Source organism: Saccopteryx leptura, chromosome 1, assembly GCF_036850995.1.
Source record: "Saccopteryx leptura isolate mSacLep1 chromosome 1, mSacLep1_pri_phased_curated, whole genome shotgun sequence".
Lineage (NCBI taxonomy): Eukaryota > Metazoa > Chordata > Mammalia > Chiroptera > Emballonuridae > Saccopteryx > Saccopteryx leptura.
In genome coordinates this window covers 106,032,597-106,046,504 of record NC_089503.1, presented here as the reverse complement: position 1 = coordinate 106,046,504, position 13,908 = coordinate 106,032,597, and the positions used below count along the sequence as shown (strand labels likewise).

Here is a 13,908-nt window from a genome sequence, read left to right as displayed (position 1 = left end):
GTGTTCTTTTCCCCAGGTTCTACAGACTGAAACTAAAGCTCCAAACCTCTTACTAAATGTAGTACTACTAGTCATTAATTTTAGTGTACTAGGAGTGCCTCGGAAGCCATTTCTAGGCACCTACCCATCCCTCAGAAGCATTTTCAGGGATGACATGCTTCTTATGCATAAAACTTTATTAGACATATTCTCTAGGATATGAGGCTTTTTAGATTCTTATAATCTTCCAAATTTGGATAACTAGAAGGTTAGACATGTTAAATATATCAGGTTCCAATTCCGTTGGCTATAAATCTCCTTCAGAATTCCCATGTAGCCAGGCCTGCTGTGCTGGGTGTGAGGGAACCCATGGGACAAGAGATTTAACAGTTAAGTAGAGCCAAAAGGAAAATTGTGCTAAACTGTTATCCCATCAGGACACACAGATTAACTCCAGATTAATTTTAAAAGACCTTTGTTCTAGTAGGACATTGCTGTCATTGTTCCTACAGTTGAAAAGAATCCTAATTTGATATAGGTAGGCCTTTTGAGGAAAAATTCCTTATATTTGTGATATACATTATTGATTATCATATAAGTTTATGTATACATAATGTACAATATATATATATATATTTTTTTTCTATTACTCCATCTAAACTTTCAGAAATTTAGAGACAATTTAAAGGAAAAATTTTTGACAGTTTTTAAAAACAGTATGAAATACTTTATTCAAAGGACTGCTGCACTGGGGTTTTACAGCAGAGGAAAGTTGAGGTTCAGTTCCAAAAACAATAAGGAAAATTGAGGATTTATAGCCAAGGTTGGGGTCAATGGATGAAAAATTACTCAGAGATAATTGCATCAGGGATAGGAGGGATTCTGGCTAACCTGACTTGACAGGATTCTTGCTGAAGGCAGGCCAGGCAGATATGATATCAAGGGTGGGGGATGAGGAGTTTGATCAGATGCGAGGATCGGGAGCATTTCCCAATATGACCCAGCAGGGCTCTTGCAGCACTGATGAAGGGGAACAAGAATTGAGCTCTTGGTGGGGTCCCTGGGAGAATAGGGCGCAGAGCAGCCTGACTCAGGTTTGGTCACTGTGAGAGTCTTTGTCAAAGTACATATGACCAGGAAAAAAGTTTATTAAATATTCATCTCTCAAAACAATAGAGAGAGATGAATTATCCGAATGGTTAGTTCTGCCACCACCAATGAAAAGCCCGTTGAATGCTGGGTGTCACAGCTGATACTTAGTCTGGCACTAAGGGATTGGTAGACACATTGTGTCCTTGCCAGGGTAGCCCATACAATATAGCAATTAACACTGACAATTTGACAATCAATGACCAAATGGTGGCCCTTAGAGCAAGATCTTCAACAGGTTTCTTGAAAAGAGAAATAAGAAGAAAAAATATTCCCCTTCCATCAAGACTCTCCATCTTTCTGCTAGTCCAAAAACCCCCTACTCGGTCCATAGCTTTTCCTGCCTCACCACTTCTGCACACCCACTCTTTGTTAACTTCTTGGCCCCCTTACGGGCCACCCAGCTGACCCTGTGCCGCGTCTCCCTTCTGCCCACGCCTCTGACCCTTCACAGCCTTGCAGTCATACCCGCCAGAAGGGGGCAGGCCACGATTTTCTGTCCTCCGCGCCTGGGTTCTGTCGCCCCTCCTCTTGTGGCCTTTCACTGAGCCCCGGCCTGGATACGCTTCCTTAGCAACGGGTTGCCCTTGGCAACAAGAGGACGCGAGCCGGTGGGCTTGGTTTCTCTACTTGCCGTGCGTGGGACGCCCAGGCCGAACCATGTCGCAGATATTGTGCCAGTGGCTCAACCAAGAGTTGAAGGTGTCCCAGACCGTGAGTGAGTGACACAGCCCCGGGGGAGCGGGCCAGGGGCGAGCGGGCTGCGGAGCCCCGAGCGCGGCGCGCTGATGGAAGGTGGCGGGGCTGGCGCGAGCCGAGCGGCAGGTCGGGTGCCTGCGGGTCCTGCAGCGCCCTGGACCCGTCCGGCCCCCCTCTTCCCTCATCCCGGCCACCGCCGGCCTCCCCCATCCCCATGCTGCCATCAGGGGGGTCCAACCCCGCAGTTTCTAACCTACAGTGCTGGCAAGCCAATGAAGTATGAGGCCTGAGAGCCAGTTACCGCACTCCTAGGTGTCTGTGCTGCTGGACCAGTTACAATACCTTCCCGGAGACTGTGTCCTCCAGAATAAAATAGACCTCAGTCGTACTTTCCATACTTAACTGCCATCCGGAGAGGTGTGTGTGAAGTGAGTTCATGCCGAATATGTTAACATTTGCAAAAATAGCCGTTTTAGTCCCAAATTTATGAACATTAGCTCTTTCTGACTACTGTTTACTCTTGCCCAAAAGCTACCTTTATTCTAACCTGATTTTATCCCAACCATGAAGTTGCCACCCCAAGTCTCTAAATCTCACAACTCCCCTGGGGGGGGGGGGGTGACAATGTTGGATGCTGGCAACTTCTGTGATAGCCAAGAACTTCCAGCTCAGCACTGCACTCCAATCTCAGCTTCTTTCCATGGTTTCATCAGCAGGTGTGGTATTTTTTCAGCCGGTGTGGTATTTGCTCAAGGCAAGAGGTTTTCAACCCAAATCATTTCAGTTTGTTTTCCCAGATGCACCTTTGTGTATTACCTACTTGTTACCTCTTATTGAACATGCAGGCACTGAACCCCAGACCCTGTGCTAAGTAAGCCCTTTACATATTTAATCCTAAAACAAAAAACAAACAAAAAACCCTAAGAGACATCTCAGTTGTATAGACGAGCAAAAGGGACTGAGAGAGGTTAGTGATTTGTTCAAGGTCACACAGCTGATGTTTGAAGCTAGATCTTTTAAAAAATATATACTGATTGATTTTAGAGAGGGAGAGAGACATTGATTCGTTATTCTGGGGATCAAACCCACAACCTTGGCATATTGGGTCAACACTCTAATCAATTGAGCTATCTGGCCAGGGCCCATGAAACTAAATCTTTGACTTATGCTCTTAGGCACTATATTGCATGTTAGAGCTTATATTTAGGGAATATATTTTTTAAAGAAAAAAACTCAGCCCTCCCAAATGTATTTATGTGAGCTCCTTTTGTAGGAATCATTGTTCCATTTGAAGTCACAAGAAATAGAGGAATTCATCCACCAAGGCATGTTATAACTTCACAGGCCATAACTTAATTCCTAGATGGTTAAGTGCCAATTGTGGATTTATTAGTGTTTGTTTAGAAGTGATTCCTTCTCTATGTTACTTGCTGGGACAAAGCAAACAGGATACGAATGTCAAGTAAGGGTATTTGCTTCCTTGATGAGGCTGAATACTGGTTCAGTCTTTTTAGAGAGGCAGCTAAGGCCAATTGATTTCTGGATTATTCTGAAAGGCTGAAGTCAGTCTGGATAAAGCACGTTACTGAATTTTGTGTTGTCTGGACTACCCTGAATATCAGCAGTAAAGAAAATGAATTCCAATGATCCTCAACTAAGAAATCTCCCTCCACTTAATGGAGGGAGGTTTCTGGAGTCACTAGAAACTCAAATTAATCTCAACACGGGAAGATTCACATCTATTTTACCAAAGCTAAGGATCTTCTGTGAGTTAAATTTAACCAAACCATTTCCCTTGGAAAATAATGGCTTAGATGTGTATATTAATGAAATGTCTTAGAATACAAAAAAGTTGCTCAACACAAAATTACACCTGAAAAATCAAGCAATTATTTTTATAATGTAAAATAAGTAATATTTTATATAAGTATATATAAATTTTATATTTAATATATATACAAATATAAATTTATAATATAAAATAAGTAATGTTACTGAAGGATTCTGTAAAAAATTTTTAAAGAATGCTCCATTATTTTCAAGAATAAATATTGCCTCTGTTTTACAAAACTCTTAGGAATTCACCCTAAGAGGGAATGAACATCAAAATATTCTCCACAAATAACTGAACATTCTCAATAATTGATTAGAAGCCGTCAGAGTCCATGTACTGTAGCAACCTGATCCTTTGTGAAGAGGTATATGCAAGATAATCCATGTTATTTTGGATTCTGGGTGTGGCTATGTTGAAAATTTTTAGTATCCAAAGTAGAAAGAATAGTCTCTAGGTCCTCAACTTTATACCCTAAAAAGTAAGAATAAGAATTACTATATATTTGGGAGAGTATTAAATGAGTTTGCAAATGAAAAATACCTAGCACAATTCCTAACATCTACTACATCAAGATACTCAAAATATATTATTTCAACTATTTTAAGCAAGTTCTTAAGAATTGTTTTCTATTAACTGAAATTATATTTTTCTGATTTTATAAACCAAGGTACCAGTTTATCATGAGGAAAGGATACAAGAAACCTATACTGGCAGTTGAACATGATGCACCATCTTCATGGGCTGGTACACTTGGGAGAAGACCAAATTTATAGATGAGATTGCTCATGGACAATCAGGAATTAGATATTATCAAAAGAACTCTCAAATTAAGCTAATATTTGAATTGTTTTATTTATCTGCTCTAGAGCTATTATATCTACATACTATAGCAGTGACAGGTTAGATTAGATTAGGTTAGGTTGTAAAAGAGTCAAATTCCTTCCTTTTCTCTTTCTCCTCTTTTCCACCAATGCACGAAAAAACCGTACTCTTCAGTGTTATTTTCTTGTGTTCCTACTACCACAAAAGTTTCTGAAATTACAATATTTGTGTATTTTCCCATTATAGCAAATCTATAGCAAAGACCGTCATTTATAAAATATGTAAAAATGTTGAATAGATTAATTGACTTTTAAGAGATAGACTATGTTCTTTTTCTGATTGATTTTAATTTATTGTATTTACATAGATTCTAGTGTCCCACCGAATATATCCCTCCCCACCCCAACTATGTTCTTTGTTTTATTTTTTGTATAAGTTTTCATAGGTGGCTAATTTTGCTCTTTTGTAGAAAATATTAGTAGTTTTTGTTTTAGGAAGTGATATTTTCAATTATTTGTCCCAGAATTTAAGGGCACCTTTTATTTGGCTCCTCTTGGGCAGGGCCTATGCTTTGTTAGCCTTATATCAAGACCTTTTCAAAAGTATCAAATTTTATTTTTAAACCAGAGATATTAAAATATTCTATTGAATATTTATTTACATACATTTTATAATATATTGTGGTGAACTTTATTGGCCTTTGATGACCTTACCATATCAAAGAGTCCTAGAACTTTAGATCTGAAAAAGAATCTTAGGCATCATTTTTTTGTTCTTTGGCATATGAGGTAATTAAGTAAGATATATTTAGAGATTTGTTTAGGGCAGGGGTAGTCAACCTTTTTATACCTACCACCCACTTTTGTATTTCTGTTAGTAGTAAAATTTTCTAACTGCCCACCGGGTCCACAGTAATGGTGATTTATAAAGTAGGGAAGTAACTTTACTTTATAAAATTGATAAAGCAGAGTTACAGCAAGATAAAGCATATAATAATAATTACTTACCAAGTACTTTATGTTGGATTTTCGCTAAGTTTGGCAGAATAAATCTTTATAAAACAACTTACTATATTTAAATCTATCTTTTTATTTATATTTTGGTTGCTCCACTACCGCCGACCATGAAAGCTGGATCGCCCACTAGTGGGCAGAGGGACCAGGTTGACTACCGCTGGTTTAGGGTTATACAGCTAGGTAGTGGCAAGTTAGCAGTAGATTCTGAGCCTGCTGACTTTTTAATTCATTCTTCTTTTTATCTGGTAGCATTAAACTACACAGTTTTTCTCATGCGTCATCCCTCAGGGTCATTAGGAAATATATTGCTTCCCATGTAATACAACAGATTTGGATATTTTCTGGCTAGCTCGGCAGCATTTCCCTCCATTAAAACTTGGTTTCCTTTGACTTGAAATTGAGACAGCAAATCTAATAACAAAAAGCTGTTGTGTAAATCAATGTCAAAAATTTTAAGCTATGAAGTGTCAAGAAAATAATGGCACCCAAACTTTAAATCATGAAAGTGGTTATTATAAGATATAAATTTTGTTTCAAATAGTAAGTCTTGAGAATTATAATAAAGTCTTCAAAGGAGAAGGTTCACCATCCAATTCTTATACGGGAGAAAGAAACTGCCAACCTCTTTTACCCAGAGACCACCATGTAGTTGAACAAAGTTGGGTTTATTGACTTATTGCCAACAAGAAAACTGTGGGGCATCTCAGTAAGAGGGTGGTAGAAAGAATTTAAGGCATTTGGTCTTGCATTAAGTTGTTTTTTTTTTTGAGGAGGGTTCAAGGAAGTGGTGTTTTGCTCTGAGTTGGATACTGACAGATGCACAAGCAACTATCTCTATGATTGAGTGTTTTAATAAATCTTATCCAGGAAGTAGGTACAATGAAGCACAGCAAAGCCACAATTAAAAAAAAAACCAGCAACCACTCGTAACAAGCAGATTTGTGGATGTTTGGTAATTTCTGTGTTTTGTACGATATTGTTTTTGTCTGAGTACAACATGATTACAGAGGGATTTTGTTTTTGTCTTGATCCAGCAGGGTCGCAGAGCGGCCCTGTGTGGTGTTGGTGTGCTGTGAAATTATGCTCAGCAGGAGGATGCCGAGGCCTGGCTGTGAGGGCCTGATGGGGCCAGGCCGGGGCCCAGCCTTCAGCAGCTGCTTTTCCCTCTCTCGGGTGAATGCACATTTGTTTGGCTTTTTCAATGTGGTTGATTGTGCAGGCTAGATCTTTGCTCCTCTGTTAAAACAAGAGCGAAGGCCACTGAGCATGGAATGTATAGGTCTATAGACTCTTATCTGCAATTCCAAAATCCAAATAATCTCTTTATTCATTTAGTGGCAAAAATTGACCAAAGATGCTACGATGCTGTTTAGTCTTTATTTCTCCCACTGAAATATTTTGAGGTAGAAATGAACTGTGTTGGCACGTGTTTCTGGTGGGCGTGATGCAGCCTACGTGTGGGCTTGTATTTGAATTTGAGGACAGTGTCAGGTATAATATTTGCTTTCTGAATACTAAATTACCTTTAAATAAGAATGTCTGTACTATAGTCATTGAGGCTCTATTACTGAGCTTATGAATTTTCTAATTAATATAACCTGTTATCTTAAATTAGAAGGCAATAATAATAATAATAATAATAATAATAATAAATTATCACTGAGCATTTACCATATGCCAGGAGTAACACTAAGGACTTTACATGCAATATCTCATTTAATTCTCAAACCATCTCTGATGAGGTACAGCTCATCACTCCCCTCTTAGAAAAGGTGAGCAGATAAGGTTCTCATAGCTTCCCAAAGTCCACTGGCTTCTTTAAGGGCAAGGAGCCACACCTAGAGGCTTCTTCCCCAGCCAGAGCTGTCCTCGTTGCCATTTAGGAATATAGAAGGCTTGTCGTCTTCCTGTTTTTTCTCCAGCTGGCTCAGGCCATGTAGGTGAAGAAGCACATGGACCATTTCCCCCGCTGGCCCTGCCTAAAAGCAGACCTTTCACAAAGGCCCACATCAGGGATTCAGCAAAAGAAACTTTAATTGTGGGGATCGGTCAGGCGGCTTGGAAGATTGGACGCGCAGTTGAGTCGTGGCTGACCAACCTCATCCTGGGTGTAAATCATTGTAAGCTCAGCGTGACACTCCTCCCTGGGCTCCCGTGGTTTATTTATTTCTCACACTCCTCACTGTTCCTTGTCCTACAGTCAACCCAGCTGTTCCTTCTTGTGAGAAATTTCAATTGTCAGTGCAAATTAACTTATAGAGGGGGCTGTCATGAAACTAGCCATGATGTTTAGGAACAGTTAGTGGGAAGAAAAATGTGATAAACCAAAGGAGAGAAAATAAACTTTCCTTTCTTTTCCTTTTTTTCCTCACTTTTTCTCTCCTTCCATTCCCATTTCTTTTTCTGACATTTTATCTGTTCTCTCATGCTTTTTAATTTATATATTCCTAGCATATATATCTTTTTGTTTTCTTATCTAATTTCTCGCAGGCATTCTTCTTTCTTCTCCTTTAGTTTTACTACATGTTTTCCCTTTGTTGCTTTTATTGGTTGCTATAGTTTTTCACTCACTGTTCTCTTTTCAGTCTGTGTAGCACACAGTAAATCTGAATGAAGTATGCATAAAAAACTGCAGATAGATCTATTTGAACTTGATTATTTGTAGTAAACTCCTTGATTGTGAAATAATGTTTTTATTCTTCTTTGACCTTTATATCCATACATGCCTCCGTTTTATCCATTTTAAAATTGCCTTATTAATACCACATGCCAATTCAAAGGTAGTGGATAATGGTTTTATTTTTCTAGTGACCTTTTTGTAGCAAACATATTGTTGACTGTTTGCCTGCTACATCGAGAGTGATGGAGTCAGATACAGTTATTCCCCGGTTATTCATGAGCTAGACTTTAGGCATTCAGTCAATGTGAACAGCAGGTCTAGAGCAAAACCCAGGGGGGTGGAGGGGAGGAATGAAACCACCTGAATACAGCATAGCTCCTGAGTGCAAAGATAGTCTCCAGGCTACTGAGTGCAATCCAGCCTGACCTGTGGTGGCGCAGTGGATAGAGCGCCCACCTACAATGCTGAGGTCACTGGTTCGAATCCCTGGGCTTGCCCGGTCAAGGCACATATAGGAAGCAACTACTACGAGTAGATGCTTCCTGTTTCTCCCCCTCTTTCTCACTCTCCTTCTCTCTCCCTCCTCTCTCCAAAAATAAATAAATAAATAAATAAATAAATAAATAAATAAATAAATAAATAAATAAAATCTAAAAAAGGAAGGAAATCTATGGCCTGACAATGGCTTTGTCTAGTGGCTCTTCAGAAAACAGAGCGAGGAATGGGGATGGGCTAGGGAAGAGAGAAGGGAGAAAAGCCGGGAAAAGGAAGCAGCAGACAGAAGAAAAGCAAGGCACATCCAGAGCAGCCCAGATGGTACAGTGAGGACAGTGGTGGCAGCTGAGCCCAGGCACCAGCATTGCGGGCCAGCAAGGGCAGGTCTTGGCAGAAAGGAGAAAGCAGCAGTGACTCGGAGGAAGAGGTGGCACGCCTCTGCCCTTTGGAGGTGGAAGTAGCCATTCAGATTTCAGTTGCTTCAAAACAACTACTATTATAGGAAGCTAGAAGATAGTTAATAGGTTCTAAGGCTAGGCAGTTTGGGAGGCCACCCTGAGTAAATGGAATCACTGGGAATACTTGACATCATTTTAACTCCTTTATTACTGTGCTGATTCAACCTAAAGTATTGGGGTGTTATTAAGAGTACCAAATGAGTTGGAAACAAAAATTAGGAAAACTTTGGGCAGCATTGTGGGCTGGTATCAGAAGTATAAGAGTCTTATTCCTATGATAATGTAGTCTTCTGAGTGGGGTCTCCGTGCAGAGACCTCTGGGAAACAATTCACTTCTCCCTGCTGCATCACACACCAAGCATCAGGTCTATAAACCAAGCATTTCTTCGTGTTCCATTAGCCACCTTATTATCAGTCTGATAGATAACAGAGGGTAACCTGGTACGAACGAGTTTGTGATACTGCCATGATACATATAGAATATATTGACTGCTATTGTTTAAAAGACATGTTGAAGATTTCTGTGAGATTTTGAAATCATTTGAGATGATGGCTTTGTCCTATAATAACACAATTTATATATCAAGTTTATATATCATCCTCAAATACCTTGTAACCGTATATTTTTTGCTTCATAAAAGAAGTGACCACAAACTAAAGACATTTTTAAAGAAAGCAAATTTTATTAAATACTTAATTTTCTTTTTTTCTGCACTTACCGTTCGGTGTCTCATATGTGGCAGTCATGGTACTGATTCTCCTACATTACCTCTAATCTTTAAAATAGCTCTCCAAGATAGGTATAGAAATGTTCTGTATGTCCCAGGGATAGAAACTCAGGAAGTACACAGCTACCAGGGGGCAGGGCCAAGAATTCAACATAGCTGCCTCTGGCTCCAAAGCCTGTTCACTCCGGGCTATCTTCATTGTTGCACAGAACAGCTGGACCAGAGTTACCTTCCAAACTGCCAAGGGAAAGTTTGACCACGTTCAGTAGGCTTTATTTCAAAAGATGCAGATGAGTTTTGTAAAATTTCCATTGTGAAAAGGTTAGAATTAAGTCTTAACTATTGTTTAAAAAAGTTAGGTTGTGCCTCACTTGGCCAAAATATTATGCTACTATCATCCCTAGGTTGTATTGATAATGGTGGTATTACAGCATAATTTTACAAAATATATTGGAAGTTTGTTGTGAACTATATGGTCATAAATTTCATTAGTTGTTTTTTAATTTGATCAAAAGTTGTCTTTTCTTTCAAAATTTCATATGTTATCAAGTATTGATATATGCAGGAACTTTTAGTAGATGCCTACTGTTAAACTTCAATATTTCTATTTGGTTATTAAAATATATTTCCAGAAGTATTTTATGGAATTTTGAGTTCAAATTAAATTATGGATTTTTACTCTATGAATTCATAATTAAAGTGTATAATCACTATGTGTGACGTATTTACTTTTTAATCTCTACATTTAAAAATTCAGGTCCCACGTCATTTGCAAAGGTATTTGCCAGTGGCTACCTAATTGGAGAAGTTCTACATAAATTTGACCTTCAGGATGATTTTTTAGAATTTTCAGAAAGCAGGTTAGTGAGATTATTTCTTACTGTAAGAAGAAACGGTCAATTCGTTTGGCGTTGCAATGGTTTTAGCCTCCATTATTAACTTCTAAGAATCATCAATCTAAAGATGTTTTAAGAGCTTCAGTCGGCCAACAATTCCTTTAGTATGGAAATTGTCGCTTCCTCATGAATACATACTTCAGTGTTCCGGGTGCCAGCAAGACCTATTTTAATATCTGCTATATTCTTGCAATCTTAGGCCAGATTAGTTCTTGTTTTTTTTTTACGTGGTTCTGCTTTCTTTTAAAAGAAGAAGTGAAACAGCAAATAGTGTTCTGGCCATTTAGTATTTTTCTTTGTGTTCAAAATATAAACTAGAACTTAACTAATAGTAAAAAAGAAATCCATTGTATTTTTTGGTTTTAGCAGCTATATTGAGGTAATTCATGTATGGTATCATAATTCACCATTTAAAGCCTGCAATTCTGTGGTTTTAAGTATATTTACATATTTAGAATAATTACAACCATCACCACTATCTAAACAACTGGTCTCTGGTACATACTCATCTATTTCCTGTCTCTATGAATTTGCCTGTTCTACATATTTTGTATTGAATGACTCAAACAATATGTGGAATTTTGTGACTGTCTTCTTCCACTTAGGATGTTTCAAGGTTCATCTATGTTGTAGCATGCATAAGTACTGCTTCATTTCTATTCATTTGCTGAATAATTATGATTGGATATACCACATTTTGTTTATGAATTCATCAATTGATGGGCATGAGTTATTTTTGGCTACTATGACTAATGTTGCTATAGACATTGTGTTTTTACATGGAAATGTTTGCATTTCTCTTGGGTATATACTTAGGAGTGAAACTGCTGGGTATATGGTCTAAGATTATATTTTGAGAAACATCCAAACTGTTTTTTAAAGTACCATTTACATTCACACTAGAAATGCGTGAAGCTTGGAATTTCTCCACATCCTTGTCAACAATTGTTTATTGCCTATCTTTTTTATCATAGCCATCCTAGTGTGTTTTGGACAAATGTATAATAATATGAAGCCACCATTATAGTGTTATACAGAATATTGTCACTGCCCTCAAATTCTCTGTGCTCCTTGGATTATTACAAGCCTAGAGTTATGAAAAAGTTGATTTTTGTAATTTTTGTCAGTTTTCTTACTGCCTTTATAGAGAAGTGGTTTTTATAAGTACTTATTCTGCCATTCCTGAAGTCCCACTCTGAACCCATAATGTTTTATCCTGATATTTCCCACTCAAAGATTCTTTAGCTTTTGGCTGCCTGGAACATGAGGCCTCCATTGAATAGAACCTGCATTGCAATATGTCGGAGCAAAGTATTCTGATATTCCCATTCAAGAAATGAATGATTCTTTCACAATCCAGATTTTGCTAGTTGTACAGGTAATAATAGTAAAATACAGGACACATCATGGATTGGAAATACTTATTTCATCCCAGACAATTTCTTAAGTTTCTATGGTACTGAGTCACATTCTAATCCATACCCTACACCCCATATCTCTCATCTCTTGCTCCTGTTCCTTCACAGTTTGGCCCCGACTGCCTGCTTTGCTGGAGCTCCCAGCCCTATGCCACCTGTTTCCCCCTGCACTGCCTTCCCACCCATCAAATCCAGGAGCAGGCTTTAAGGTGTAAATTTCCTAGAGTAGGCAGATCAGTGTCCACACCCCCCTTTTCTCCTATTGGCTCTCTCAGGAGATTTCATATGCACAGACTGATTTGTGATGACATGTGTATAAGCAGATTTCCAGTCCTTTTTTTGTTGTTTGTTACCCTTGTATGAAGGTTATCAACTTACCTTACACATTGACTTATATTCCAACACTGATGTCTTGGTTGTTACTTCCTTTACTTGGACCTCTTTCACATTGCACATTGTGCATTCGGACACCTTGAAGTTAGAGGTATTAAGTTGTTTTTATTTGCAACTCTAGGGCTATTACAGAAATATTTGGCTTTCAGTCAACATTTTTTGAATTAATGAATAGCTATAGATCCTAGTAAATCCAACATATAGAAACCTTTACTGAACTTCTCAGTATGAAGATAAAACTCTACATCCACATCCTTTAGGTATGATATTCCCATCAGCTCAAGAACCTTTAGATGACCCAGTTTTGCTTTCTCCAGGCATGTCTTACAAGGTGCTCATCCAGCATGACCCTCATCCACCTTTTCAGCCACATTTTCCGCCACCCTGGAGCCCTAACCCAAGCTGCCCTGCTCCACAAACATGCCACATATTTTTGTTATGCTTTCTACCTTTGCATATTAATAGCCTTCCTTCACTTTCAACACAAGAAACTTTTATTCACTCTTAGGACCAACTTAAAATTCACCCCTTTTCTAAACTTTTCTTTGAAATTCCTAGCAGATTTAGTTTCCTTTTTGTTTATTCTAATAACACTTTGAACAACACTTTCCTTTTCACATTAAGTTGTAATTATTTATTTACACGCCTGCCACGTGAAGGTACCCAAACAATGGCTCATGAATGAATACATGAATGCTTACTCCTCAACTAGTTTGCAGAGTTGCTGAGCATTGCTCCCAACATTGCCCCTAGCCCATACCAGACACACTGTAATGTTTCTCTATTGAATAAATGAATAGTGCAGAAAGTGCACCTGTTTAGCCCTAGGAAACTTAAAGGGTCATACTGACCATACCACACACACATATTTCAGGTGCACTGAATTGTCTCTTGTTACCAGGACCATTGAGGGCCTTTATGTGAAATGGAAAGAGAGACCTGATTTGAATGGAAACAACTATAAAGGCACAAGTGTTAGTGAACAGAGAGCTCTTTGCACAAAGAAAAAGGATGGTTGAAGCAACCTCTTGCCAGGGATAGGGCTGGGAAAACCGAGCAGAGGGTCACTTTCACACCCTTGCCCCAACTTTGGGTGGGTGTGAGCCCATCATGTATAACAGCCTTGCTTTGCCCATGGCAAAGACTGACTCTATCCCCTGAGAGTCATCGCAATCCTGCAGATGGGGTAGGGGACCTGCTTCTCCTGACAGCCAAATACTATCCATCTGTAGTTCTTGGAACCCACTTTTTAAAATAGTGTAGTCGGTGGGGAAAGTATCCTTCTTTGTTAAAACCTCTGTTTTTAGGCAGCTGTCTAATGCCAGAGCTCATGATTTGGTGAGTTTTAGTCTAATATTTTTAGTTTCTTTAGCCTAAAATATAAACAATAAAGTATATGTT

The 13,908-nt window shown here is 38.7% G+C and overlaps 1 protein-coding gene across 4 annotated transcripts in view; it reads left to right on the top strand.

The window, feature by feature from the left end:
• Positions 1-1,781: 1,781 nt before the first annotated feature.
• The window catches only part of SPEF2 (sperm flagellar 2), a 156,858-nt gene continuing 144,731 nt past the window's right edge, over positions 1,782-13,908 (top strand). For all 4 annotated transcript variants that reach the window (XM_066373513.1, XM_066373542.1, XM_066373523.1 and 1 more), the window contains exons 1-2: positions 1,782-1,846; positions 10,558-10,660. In XM_066373513.1, coding sequence (XP_066229610.1) covers positions 1,789-1,846; positions 10,558-10,660 — 161 coding nt within the window. In that variant the 5' untranslated portion in view covers positions 1,782-1,788. The remainder of the gene's footprint in view (positions 1,847-10,557; positions 10,661-13,908) is intronic.